This window comes from Scleropages formosus, chromosome 21 (genome assembly GCF_900964775.1).
Source record: "Scleropages formosus chromosome 21, fSclFor1.1, whole genome shotgun sequence".
NCBI lineage: Eukaryota > Metazoa > Chordata > Actinopteri > Osteoglossiformes > Osteoglossidae > Scleropages > Scleropages formosus.
In genome coordinates, this window is record NC_041826.1 from 21,128,613 (window position 1) to 21,141,496 (window position 12,884).

The following is a 12,884-nucleotide window of genomic DNA, read 5'->3' on the forward strand; positions in this document are numbered from 1 at the left end:
TTGTTGACTTGTCACAGTGTGTTAGTGGCAGGTTTTGACTGTGTTAAGAGCAGTGCTGAAGGGAATATGAACACACATCCATATTCTCTGGTGAGCCTGGACTCTCCAGCTCCAGAAGATGCTTTACATGCAGCTCACCTGCTGCAGCTGGAAGGTGATACTTACTGTCTCCGCACTAACACACAGCTGCCAAGAACACATTGATCGATCAGATCGATTGATCGGATTGATCAGCGTGCAGTCGGTGGGAATGAGAGTGTAGAGCTACTGGAGGTCTGTGTTGCACCGAACTGGACTTGACGTTTCTGCACGATCCTGCAGCAGCGCCGCTCATTTGGGCGGTAAATTCGCGGCACTGGGAGCGGGGTCATTTTTACTGTGTGTCGTCACGTTTTACATCGCACCGCTGTTCTGGGGAACTGGTGACTCTACGTGTGTGTGCGGGGATCGCGAGCGAACCCGCCTAAGTTCCTTCGCCTCCAGGGATTCCGGCCGGACAGATTAATACACTTCACAGTGTTTCCCAAAACGACTCTCCGAGGCGTGTTGCTCATAATCCTTTCACTCTTAAAAACGTACTTCGCGTAAACGGAATCCGTCCCGGACACTTGTCACTTGCGCCGGGGCGCGCGCGCGTCACGTGAGGCGACGCCACGCCCGCGTCCTGCGCCGCCGGCATCGGCGAGGCAGGAGAGTCCGCGCGCCGCCGCACGGCACGGGACGGGACCGCACGCTCCGGGCTCGCGCGCCTCCCCACACGCAGCGCGCGGCGCGGTCACTCGTCTATGGCGAGTCTCGAGTCTCCCGAAGGGCGCGCAGCCGGATTCATTCACTAGACTGAAGTAGCGGGACCGAGTCCATGTCCCGCGAGCTCCCTTCCTCCGCGCGCTGAGAGAGAGCGAGAGAGAGAGAGAGAGAGAGAGAGAGAGAGAGAGAGCAGAATGTGGCAGTATGCTCGTCCCGGGACAGAGGAGAATTTAATGTGTCAGGGGAGTCCGAGCATGAAAATCCAGCCCGTGATCTGCGGCGGCGCGAGCGACCTCAGCCCGTGCAAAGCGCGGGAGCAGGAGGCTGAGGCGGAGCGCGCGAGCGGGGTGCAGTCACCCAGCGACGGCAGCAGCCCTGGGGCAGCGGCAGCGCGGAGGCTGTGCTCGCAAGGTAGGTGTGTGTGTGTGTGTGTGTGTGTGTGTGTGTCAGGTGGAATAATAATCTGTTCGGTCCAGGCTCCAGGAAGAAACGAATCTACTCGCCGGTCATCATGTGCGAGCGGTAATAAATGTCTCTTTTTTGCTTTTCTTGGACTCTAAAAAATGCGTCTATGTTGTGAAAACTGCTGGCCAATAAGTGTGTGTTTTACACGCGCCCTGTAGGCAGTGTGTGTGTGAAAACACAAAGTTCGAGGGGAGCAAGCAAGTGAATCGGCCTTTTTCTCATTTTTATACAGTTACAGTACACACACACACACACACATAGAGATGTTATACACAGTACTGCTCGAAATGTGGGAACCCTACAGGGATGCTCATCATTCTTATAGAAGATATTCAAATAAACTGGTTAAATCTTAAACATATTACATGAGTAAACGACTATGATTTACACCCCTGACTCCACTCACCTACCTGGTTTAACCAGTTCAACTTGGGCCAACTTGGGCTTCACTCATTTTCACACCTGCATTACTTGTGTGTTTCTACCACACACACGATTTCCTCTAAGGAAACATATGGAATCGGTCTTTACACACCTATTATATCACATGAGAAACACTGATTCTCATTCAACACCCATTTCGTGGTAAAACTAAGGGACACAAAGGGTTCACATACTGTCAAGCAGCGCTGTACATCCACTCATGATGTCACACAACAGCCCTTTCGACTGTAAATAACACAGATATTAATGTAAGATCACGCATAATTTCAGGATTTGTCTATAACTTCATCAGCAGCAAACATGCTTTTGTGTGGTATGAGCTGCTGTTTCAGTACACAGTTTAAAGTAGAAATAAAGGGGACTGTTGTTTGTGGTTTTTCTCTTATTTTCCAAACAACTTCTGGGTGAAGGACAGCTTTAGATGTTTGTGTCGAGCCGGGAGCGCAGCTCTCAATCAGAGATGTGTTCAAGACGAGGGTCCAATTCCTCGGTTCATTATGGATGAATGTATTTTGCAAAGGTCTTTTAAAACCTGTTTCACGACAGTTTAAATCGCCCATAACAAGGACCCTAAATAATTCTTTAAATCAGGCAGTAGAATGTAAGTGACTTCTATGCCGGTACGGTAGTAGTTTAGTTTTTCCAGCTTGCCGAGAACATATATCTCAGTCCATGACATTGCGCACGTTCAGTGTGACAATACGCTTCGATACACACAGTGGGTCTTGGTTCCAGACTCTGATTTTCAGAAGCTTGACGTTGGGCTCTTAGATCTTTAAGATGATGGGTATTTCCAGTTGAGAGGTCCACGTGGCTTTCGCCATATTGCGCCTCTCATACATTTCTCCTCTGAATCTGAAATCTGTTTTTCCCGAATTCTAAGATGGGGAGGGGGATTCAGCTTGGAGTGTGTGTTCTTGGGGGTTTTACTGCACGGTACTGAATTATCCGGCCACTGCCTTTATGCTGTTTTCTTATTATGTATACGATGCATTCCTAAATGTAGTAAACTGGTATTTTCTTAGTCATGTAATCAATCCAGTACAGTTTTTCCACATACGGCACCCTTACTTACAGCTCCCCGTCCTTCATCCTTTATTGATTTAATCACTTTGGTCAATCAATTTGCCATCTGCTGCTATGTGGGCACAATGAAGTCACCCTGAAGGGCACACAGGACACCTCGGATTTGAAATGAGACTGATGTGATATCGGAACATTCAGTCTTGATGCTAACAAATTAGTTGCAGTATGTTTTATTAAACTTATTTGCCAGCAGTATACACACACACATTTTCTGAACCGCTTGTCCCATACGGGGTCACGGGGAACCGGAGCCTACCCGGCAACTCGAGGCATAAGGCGGGGACACACCCAGGACGGGACGCCAGTCCGCCGCAAGGCACCCCAAGCAGAACTTGAACCCCAGACCCACCAAAGAGGAGGACCCGGTCCAACCCACTGCACCACCGCGCCCCCCAGCAGTATACAATTATCCCATTAATTAGCTTATGTTGAATATGTTGGCCAGTAAATTATGTGATGGAGATGCAGAAGAAGACAGAAAAGGTTTAGGAAGCAAAAATCTGTGTAACTCAAACAGTTGTGTGTTTAGTGCCAGTGGCTTACGTGCTTTAAAGGGTTATCTGTGGTGTTTAAATGTCTCAAAAAGGCAGCGAAATACGTCTCAGTTGTGCTACTTCAGAAAACTCGAAATTCCCACACTGGTAAATAAGAACTTGCCGCGTAACACCTCTAGCAAACAACAGCAAACTTATTGAAAGTAATGGGGCTGTTTAACTCCTTGATGAAAACAAAGTATATGTGGTAAATATTTAAATCTCATACAGGTGCACTGTCTCGAAAGAAGTCGTTGCATGTACTTGTAGCATATATGTGGAGACTCGTTTCTGTTGAACTGGAAAGACGGTATCCTTTTTGTAAGCATTGTATTGATCATACTGCAGTACTGATGGCTTTAGGTAAGAGCAACAGTTTGAAAAGAGAAGTTCACTGGGAGGTCCCCTGGCTTTGTGTGCCTGGTGAGAGGAAGATGAGGTAGCTGTTGAGCTGATGCCAGTAAGCCTTTCTGCATCAAGCATTACACATTACAGAAGAATAATATAGTTATGAATGGTCATGTGAAGTGAAATTGAAGACTGAATAAACATTGCATGTTCTGTCCTGGGTTGCACGATGGTGCAGTAAGTAGCACGGCCACCTCATGGTGCTGAGCTGTCAGGGTGTAGGTTTGAATCCAGCTCAGTCTGTGTGGAGTTTGCATGTTCTTCTAGTGTTTGCATGGGCTTGCTCTGGTTTCCTCCCACAGTCTAAAAACATGCAGTTCAGGTGGACTGGGGATGCTAAATTACCTGAGGTGTGTGTGTGTGTGTGTGTGTGTGTGTGTGTGTGTGTGTGTGTGTGTGTGTGAGAGAGATGGCCTGATGAATCCACCCCCAACCTTGCTCTCAATGATTCCAGGACAGGCTCTGGACCCACGTGACCCTGACAAGGACAAGTGGTTTAAAAAAAAAAAAAAAGGATGTTCTGTCCTTCAGGACATGTAGTCATTATCTGTGTTTTATTGCTATACTTGAACAGACTGGGAGCCCAGCAGTGGCAGCTACAACCCCTCATCTGGAACCAGCTACTACAGCTGTGTTAGTCAGATTACCATTGGTAAGTATTACAGAGCAAGTCTTCTTTTTTCCCAGAACATTCTCCAGAATTCACTTTGGCTGTTCACAATTCTTTGTGCATTGCAACACTGCTGGCCGTAGAAGAAAAATGGTGTGCTTCTGTAACGTTACCTGCCAAACCTACCACTTTCTTCGCACACTAGAGGTCATATTCGACAACTAAAGCCCATCGCTGGGGGGAGGCCATCCGTCATTACTGACAATTTAATTGCACAATCACCGGGGTTTATATATTATGTATTTACTATTATTCATTTTGCTGATATATAACTTAAATAACAGGTTAAATCTTGTTGAGATCTTGTTTCTGCTGAGAAAGGAATACCCTTAGAAATTTGCAGATCTTAATACACTTAATTTGATATATGGCAATGGTCAAATGCCAACTCTCTAGTTCTTTTTCACTAACTGACAAAAAGAGCCACTGCACCACCATTGAATGCGATGTCATTTTGTGATTGTGACGACACATAGCCACAAGCTGAAAGTAATGTTCCGTTTATAAGTATGCATAACTCCTCTAGATTTCATATGTGTCATGTGACTGTGACATCAACATTGTGTGACAACTAATTTGTTGGTTGCCTGCAGCAGGTTTCTACATGAAGCTTGCAATCTCATGGAGCGGAATCAATAAGCATTTACAGAGTAGTCTCAGCCATTAGCCTTCAAAAAAATCAATATTATGAGAGCAAAATAATTTAAACATGACAGCATTAAGATGCGGCTGGAGGGGGAAAGGCATCAGCAACATTGGCAATAAAAATGCCACCTGATGTGGGAATCAAAGTCATTCTCTCCCCTTGAAATTGACCACTAATATTTAGATTAACGCTCAGTTATCATAAATAAGCAATATTGCAAATAAGTACTAAGAACTTCTATCCTTATGGACATCCTTATACTTATGGACATCTATAATATAGTATATATTCTTATTATGCCCAAATAATCCTCACTGTAAAAGTGTTTCCTAGCTGCTCTTGATTAAATGGGGTGGCACAGCAAGTAGCACTGCTGTCGCCCAGCGCCTGGATGGTGCTAGAGGGTGTGGGTTTGATCCCTGCTCAGTCTGTGTGGAGTTTGCATGCTCTCCCTGTGTCTGTGTGGGTTTCCTCCCACACTCCAAAGACATACTGTTCTGGTTCACCCATAGTCTGTGTGTGTGTGTGTGTGTGTGTGTGTGTGTGTGTGTGTGTGTGTGTGTGTGTGTGTGTGTGTGTGTGTGTGAGAAAGAGAGAGAGAGATCCACTTATGTATGTATGGATGAGTGACCCAGTGTAAGTAGTGTATCTAGCAGTGTAAGTCACTGTGGTGAATAAGGTGTGTGGGCTCATAACACTAAATAGAGTTCATTGGAAGTTGCTTTGGAGAAATGTGTCTGCTAAATAAATAAATGTAATGTTGTAGCTCATGCAGATTATCCTATGCTTACATGATTATTTTCACTGCTTAAGTCAAACTGATTTATAAGTGTTGCAGACTTGATTTTCATTATATGGTAATATCCTTGCACCTGGGGGTATGTGCTGAACCTCTGTGCCATTTCATTTGGATAAGTTTACAGATAATCATAAATGAATATGTGTGTGTGTGTGTGTATATAAAATATATATATATATATTCTCTGATTGTCAGCATATATTTACCCTCAAACATGTTTGTGTCGTTATCACAAGTCACAGACAGAAAAAGGAGAGGTAGCATTTGTAATCTTATCATTTAATGGCGTATTGCATTGCTCACATTTCTGAGCAGGTATACAGAATTTCTGTACAGACCTGTCCTACTGTGCGGACGCCACCTCGAGGATACAAGAGGTACTGCATAAATTAGCCTAAAATTGGGACACGTCCCATTGGACACCAGGGTTGCTGATATATAAGCATTTTTATGGCATACTAAGAAATGTATTGCTATTACATTCTGTCAGAATAAAATTCTTGTCTGCATATGGCTTCCACTAGGGTAAACCAGAAAAAAAAACACTTTCTGTATTATGTCAGTTTTTCATTTCATTTTCCCCTGCTCAACAAACGTTTATCCCAATTTCAGCAAAAAATGTAGCCCTTCGAGCATTGGTTACACACCAAAAGAAACGCTGGGAGTGGTGCTATGACAGGGATTCTTCACAGCATCACACCTCGTGATCGAAGGTGTGGAAACTTCTTCGTGTGGCAGCTTGCTGAGAGTCATCCCTCAGAACCAACCAGTTTTGATTTTAACATACACAGAAACAGAAGGCTGATGGAACAGTGTGAGCGCATTGAAAACCGTGGTCACGTAGCAGTAAAACATCACTTAGCTGGAACTCAAAACGGAAGTAGGGACGCAAATGCTTTGAAGAGCACCATAAAATCTGGCTTTCTCACATGCACAAACACACACTTCTAATGCACACAGTGAGAATCAACTTGCACATTTACATTTATTCATTTAATAGACACTTTTCTCAAACTTACAATGAATACTATGCAGTATTTAGCTGACACTTTTTTTTATCCAAGATGACTTACAATGGTAGGTACTTAAAGATGAGGAGTGCACTATGCAAAATGGCACAGAGGTGATTTTCAAAGTCACTGAGCCTGAATAGTAACAGGAGAGCAAAGTTCATAAAAGCAAATTCACCTGAAGTGGTGAAAGTCTTCACAGGGACCACTAACCTCTTAGTTTTAAGGTTTTGTAATTGCTTTAAATTTGAAGTTACTTGGAATTTCTGTTTTATGCTTCAGGGTTTGACGCTGGGGGTCAGGTGGCCATTGGGATCTCTCGTTGGAGGAATACCGTGCCCTACGATGGCCAGTCGTTGCCCAGTCCCGATGAGGTCCGATCTGAGGGGGCAGTCTTCCTACCTCAGGGCACCCACCCTGACCCAGCGTCTTGCCCCGCTTCTTTGTCCGTCACTCCAGTGCCTTCCTATAGCAGCAGTCAGGAGACCATCAGCGAGAGTAGCACAGGTACAGTACCCCTGGCGCCATCCACTTGTTCCTTTGTACCACTGTCAATAGTACCAGCGCCACAAAGGTCTTGTTACTGTACCCTACACATGTATAAACAAATAGATATACACATGGAATACCGCAAGGACAGCAACCATTCATTTACTGGTGGGCTGGGAACATCAGGACAGATATCCTTGGAGCTTTTATTCTCTGCATAAAATGGCATGCATAACCTTTAAAGGAAAATATATGGGAGTGTGGGAGATTGTGGAAAAAGACCAGGGGTGTACAGGTGTCAGTACAGACAGGATTATGTGGGGAAGTGGAAGACCAAAAGGGAACAGCTTACAAGAGGGACATGGTATTACGTGATGTTCCAGCTTGTTTCCTTCCAATGTAGTACGTGTTGTATGCATCTGCATGCTTTCCGTAAGTAGGCGCATTTGTTGAACAGCCTTCACAAGCTGAACACGTAAAAGCTGACTAATTTCACTGCTATGGATTTTGGCCCATCTCTACATCTGGATCTCTTTTAAATATGTCATTCCTGCGTGTTGTATGTCTAGCCTGTCTGTTTTTTTTGGCGTTAACGGGTAACTAGAATCACACGCAGTGCCTGATGTGGCTCTTAATACGCTAATTCCTCCATAAACTACAGGCCTATTATCAGCCCCTTTTTCCCAGCTGAATGGAGCTGTTATGTTACTCACATCTAGCATGCCAAACACAGCATGAATATGTTTCTCTCAGCTGCTTCAGATTCGTGCAGTATTCCTGCCTATCTGGATTTGGGATTTCAACCCTTGGATTTCCTTGTCACCACTGTAGAAGCCCCTCTATGCCATTGTCCTTCACTATATCTTGGTTTTTTTAGGCCTTGGATTAGAGCAGTGGATAATAATTAGCAAAATTCATTGATCTTTCACTCACAAATGCCAGGATGCCTTCTTTCATCCTCAGGAGCACCGGGATGCCAGTCTTTTTCTTCAGGGATCCCAGCTCACACTTTTTTCTTTAACTACTTTAGCCATCGCAGTGCTCTTGGTACTTTTTTCGTAGTTCCTGGCCACAACACGTCATGCCCAGGTTCCAGGGAACACATCATCTTATTATACAGATACTGCAACTACTAACCTGCAACATCTTATGTTGTCTTCATTACATAATAACACCTTGTTTAATTTCAGTGTTCTGTGTCTTCTTTGGGGGTTGCGGTGGCGCAATGAGTTTGGCCGAGTCCTGCTCTCTGGTGGGTCTGGGGTTCAAGTCCTGCTTGGGGTGCCTTGTGACGGACTGGCGTCCCATCCTGGGTGTGTGTCCTCTCCCCCTCCAGCCTTACGCCCTGTGTTGCCAGGTTAGGCTCCAGCTCACTGCAACCCTGTTTGGGACAAGCAGTTTCAGCAAGTGTGTGTGTGTGTGTGTGTGTGCGTGCACGTGCGTGTGCATGTGTCTTCTTCACTTTGTGAATACCCTGGTCAGGTTTCTATGAAGAAGCTATTTTACCTTCTGCTGTTTTTATTCATTCATTTGATTTATGGGCTTGGGGCAACACGGTGGCACAGCAGGTAGCTCAGGTGCCTCAAAGCATCTGGGCTGTAGGTCGAGATTTAGGTTTGAATCAGGCTCAGCCTGTGTTGGGTTTGCGTGTCCTTCCTGTCTTCACCTGAGTTTTCTCTGGGCACTCATGTTTCCTCACACAGTTTAAAGATGGTGGATTAGTCACTGTAAACTGCCTGTAGCGTGCGTGTGTGTGTGAGATTACCCTGTTATGGACTGGTGTCCTGTCCAGGATGCTTTACACCCTGTGCCTCCAGGATAGGTAAATCAATTGATCAACTGATTGATGATGATGGTAATAATTATTATTACTGTTTTTAGTATAAGCTTATATACGTTCATATAGATGTGTGTGTGTGTGTATATATAAACATTCATGCTGACACGTAAAAGTTGAGACACTCACAGTATACTCAAAGAAAAGCATATACACATCTACCAAATTAAATGACCAATAATTATTGTTTTTACTATTAACGTGATTATTTTTGTTTCTTGGGCGCATTGAAAATGGTCTTGCTATTTGAATCACACTGAATCACAGAATACAAGAGAAACAGTAAATGATACTGATGTCAGGACAGGAATAAATAAATTCTTTGCATGTACTTAATGCTTTATTTTCAGTGGAGTACAGTTGCACATGGGTGTCTGTGTGTGGGGGTGGGCAGTACTGAGGAGACTATTCACAGCCTCTGCTGCAAAGCTCGACACTCGCTCTAATGTCATTCCTTTGGTCCATTGTGTTGCTGACACAGCGTATCCGTTTCTGATTGGCTGACGGCGATGACTGCGATGACTGATCCCGCATGCCGATGCTCATGCAGCTTCCCCCTGCTCTGCATAAACGCTTTGCCTCGATCTCCTTAAGGAAGCTGTGCTGCGGCTCCAGCTGCCTGCCTCTGCTCGCCCGCTGCGTCCTGGGTGAGCAGAAGGAGCCAGCGCTCTGCATTTCGCCTCCATACGACTGCATCTTGACAGCCGGGAGCAGAAGTAAACGGCAGAAGGGGATGCTGCTGCTGCAGGGACTCTCCGTCATGCTGATCTGGCAGAGCGGACTCATGTTTCGCGCTTTCCTTCCGATTGTTCAGCTGTGACATTCTCCACATTGGACATCCAGATATTTTCCTGTGGGAGACTGTTTCTCCATCTCACATGGTAAGTGCCTGTGTGTTTCGCCTGAGCTCAGCTGGCCCCCCTTCCAGGTTTGCTGCAGTCTGCTTGATCTTTCAGATCCCAGCTGTGCAGTTCTCTGACCTTCAGTTTCTCACCCTGAGACGGGACTTTGCAGGTGCTCAGCTGTGACAAACGGAGAGCCTTCTTTTTAAGGTTTCCTCAGTCCTCTGTTATGCCGAGGGGGATGAGGGTCACGGCTTTTTGGTGAACAGAGCTGCAGAGATTATGGTCCATTCTGGACCTGCTGTGCGGCCATGCATGATCCTGTGCCTCATGATGAACCTGACAGCCCGGACGCTCAGCCGGCAAAGTAGCCCTTCACTCCTGCCCAACTTATTCCTTCAGTGTCATGTCCCTTTTCACGTCTTTATCATGCTATCAGCTCTGCCAGCTCCCACGGCTTGTTGAGTCATTTACCCTCCATACCCTGATTATGAGTTCCTTTACGAAAATGAAATGGTGTATTATTGTCTGTTTCGATAAAATGAAGAACATCTCTGCTCGGATACTTTGTGGGCTGATAGCTTGTCAGCACGATATCTAGGAACAGTGTGTTACACTTGTGTTGCCAACTCCTTCTGGCTGCTAAATGTGAAATCTGCCTTCAGTAGTGAGGCAAACATCTGGGGTTTGCCACTGCAGTCTGTAGTACTAATTTTTTAGCCACGAGATTTTTTTGTTTTTAAGTTGGATATGTATGTGTATTTGGTACATGCTGGGTGTACGATGTTATGATTTCAGCATTAGTTAGGAAAATACATATCACACCGTGATGCTAAGGAACCATCTTTGTGTTTTTGCTTATGTACTGGTTGTTGGAGGTGGCAGGAATGGGGAGTAAAATGAACCGATGCATTTTTTTCTGTAAACCAGTGAAAATGTGGAGCCTTGGCTAATAAAATACTTTAAAATCCTCTTTAAGATGGAACAGGAGGCTGTGTTTTAAAATCTGGCCAGCACAAGGTTTTGGGCAAGAACTTTTGTCTTATACACAATGAAAAAGAAATTGGGCAACTGTATACAGAGACCTTGTGACATTGCATGTTTGTGTTAACATTTCATTATAGAGAGTCCTTTAAAATGAAAGAGCTGGAATGGACATTCACCTTTTTTTCTAAGTCGTTGATTGAAAGTTGTCAGTACAAGCAAGCATGAGTGAATTTCCCTGCATACATATGTATGAACTGGCCATGACGTGTTGTTTTGTGCTGGGAAAGTGAGAGTGGGCGTTAGCGCTTGTGATGCATTATTACACTGTATGTGTAGTTTGGAGAGGATGGGCAGCACTTAGTTTGCCAAGTAGTATTGCAAGCATATGATGAGGATTTGGTCCCTAGAATATAATGCAAATAGGGGAACAGATTGGCCATATGTTACAATATCATGGCTATCATGGGAACACATTCTTTTTGTTCATAGTCCGTGGTTCAGTGTCTGAAACTGATTCTTTCAGCAGCAGTAGTAACTTTACGGAACATTTCAGCATACTGCAAATTACTCCCTTACTGAGTTAACTGCATTTTGAATCGCTGCATTTTAATAAACAGTTATTTCTATGCATTAAAATGACCAGAAGACTATCATTCTTCTGTCAGACTCCTGCTTCTGCATGGAACCTTATGCTGGGCTGCATGTGTTTTGCCCCATCTTCTTTTTGTTTCATTTCAAGGGGCACTGCACTAATTATTATTATTATTATTATTATTATTATTGTTGTTGTTGTTATTATTATTAATTTAGCTGATGCTTTCCTTGAAAGCAAGTTACAATGATTTATACATTTATATGACAGGCTAACATTTACTGTTCAATTCAGGATAAGTACCTTGCTCCAAATAGGGGGCGCGGTGGTGCAGTGGGTTGGACCACAGTCCTGCTCTCCGGTGGGTCTGGGGTTCGAGTCCCGCTTGGGGTGCCTTGTGGCGGACTGGCGTCCCGTCCTGGGTGTGTCCCCCTCCCCCTCTGGCCTTACGCCCTGTGTTGCTGGGTAGGCTCCGGTTCCCCGCAACCCCGTATGGGACAAGCGGTTCTGAAAATGTGTGTGTGTGTGTGTGTGTGTGTGTGTGTGTGTGTGTGTGTGTACCTTGCTCCAGGGTACTGCAGAGGTAAAATTCAAACCTGGGTCCTTTGAGTACAAGGTGACAACTAACCATCGTGGTACCTGCTCTTCTCCTTTAGTTGTCCATTTGGCAGTTAACTGAGATGAACTCTGTCAGCAAGTTGTTGTTCCCCTCACTCCTCATTTCCTGGCACATGGCGCTGGGTTGGTCCCTACTATCATAATCACCCTTAATAGTAATAACAACTAATAGTATCCTTTCTTGTAGCAAAGTTGAGGTAGGCCTCACTGCTATTCACACTTATAGAAGTGTTGACATAACTGTCAGCATCCTCACTTGTACAAGTGTTCAGCAAGACAACACGATTGTCATCACTTGTAGCTGTGACGCATTAACAGTCCTTAGGACCGTGATTAATAATAGTTTTGTGTTAGACCCACTAACATCATCTCATAGCTCTGTTTTCATTAGCTGTCTCAATAATAACTATCATGTTAGTCCTCACCAGCATCTTTATTTGTAGCAGATCTGCGTAACCCTTCACAAGCATCTGGACTTGTAGCACTGTTTGGTCACCTTTGATTAACATCCTGTCTCACAGTAATGTCGAGTTAGTCATCAGTAGCCTCTTATTCATAGTATTGTTGGGTTTGTTGGCATACAAGTTAGTTCTGAGACTTGCTGCAGTGTTGGGTTATTCTACACATGGTAATTACATAGTAATGGTTATAACAGTTGAGCTGGAGTTTGTTTCCACATTTATCTGGTCTTTCTGCTGGACCTGGGCATTA

At 44.7% G+C, this 12,884-nt stretch overlaps 1 protein-coding gene across 2 annotated transcripts in view; it reads left to right on the forward strand.

The window, feature by feature from the left end:
• The first annotated feature begins 705 nt into the window (after nucleotides 1-705).
• The window catches only part of LOC108920970 (anoctamin-4), a 31,463-nt gene continuing 19,284 nt past the window's right edge, over nucleotides 706-12,884 (forward strand). Inside the window, exons 1-3 of one of the 2 annotated variants that reach the window (XM_029247294.1) lie at nucleotides 706-1,158; nucleotides 4,258-4,335; nucleotides 7,091-7,315. In XM_029247294.1, coding sequence (XP_029103127.1) covers nucleotides 942-1,158; nucleotides 4,258-4,335; nucleotides 7,091-7,315 — 520 coding nt within the window. In that variant the 5' untranslated portion in view covers nucleotides 706-941. Of the gene's footprint in view, nucleotides 1,159-4,257; nucleotides 4,336-7,090; nucleotides 7,316-9,843; nucleotides 10,016-12,884 lie in introns of those variants that run through there. The other variant, XM_018730131.2, reaches the window with a different exon arrangement.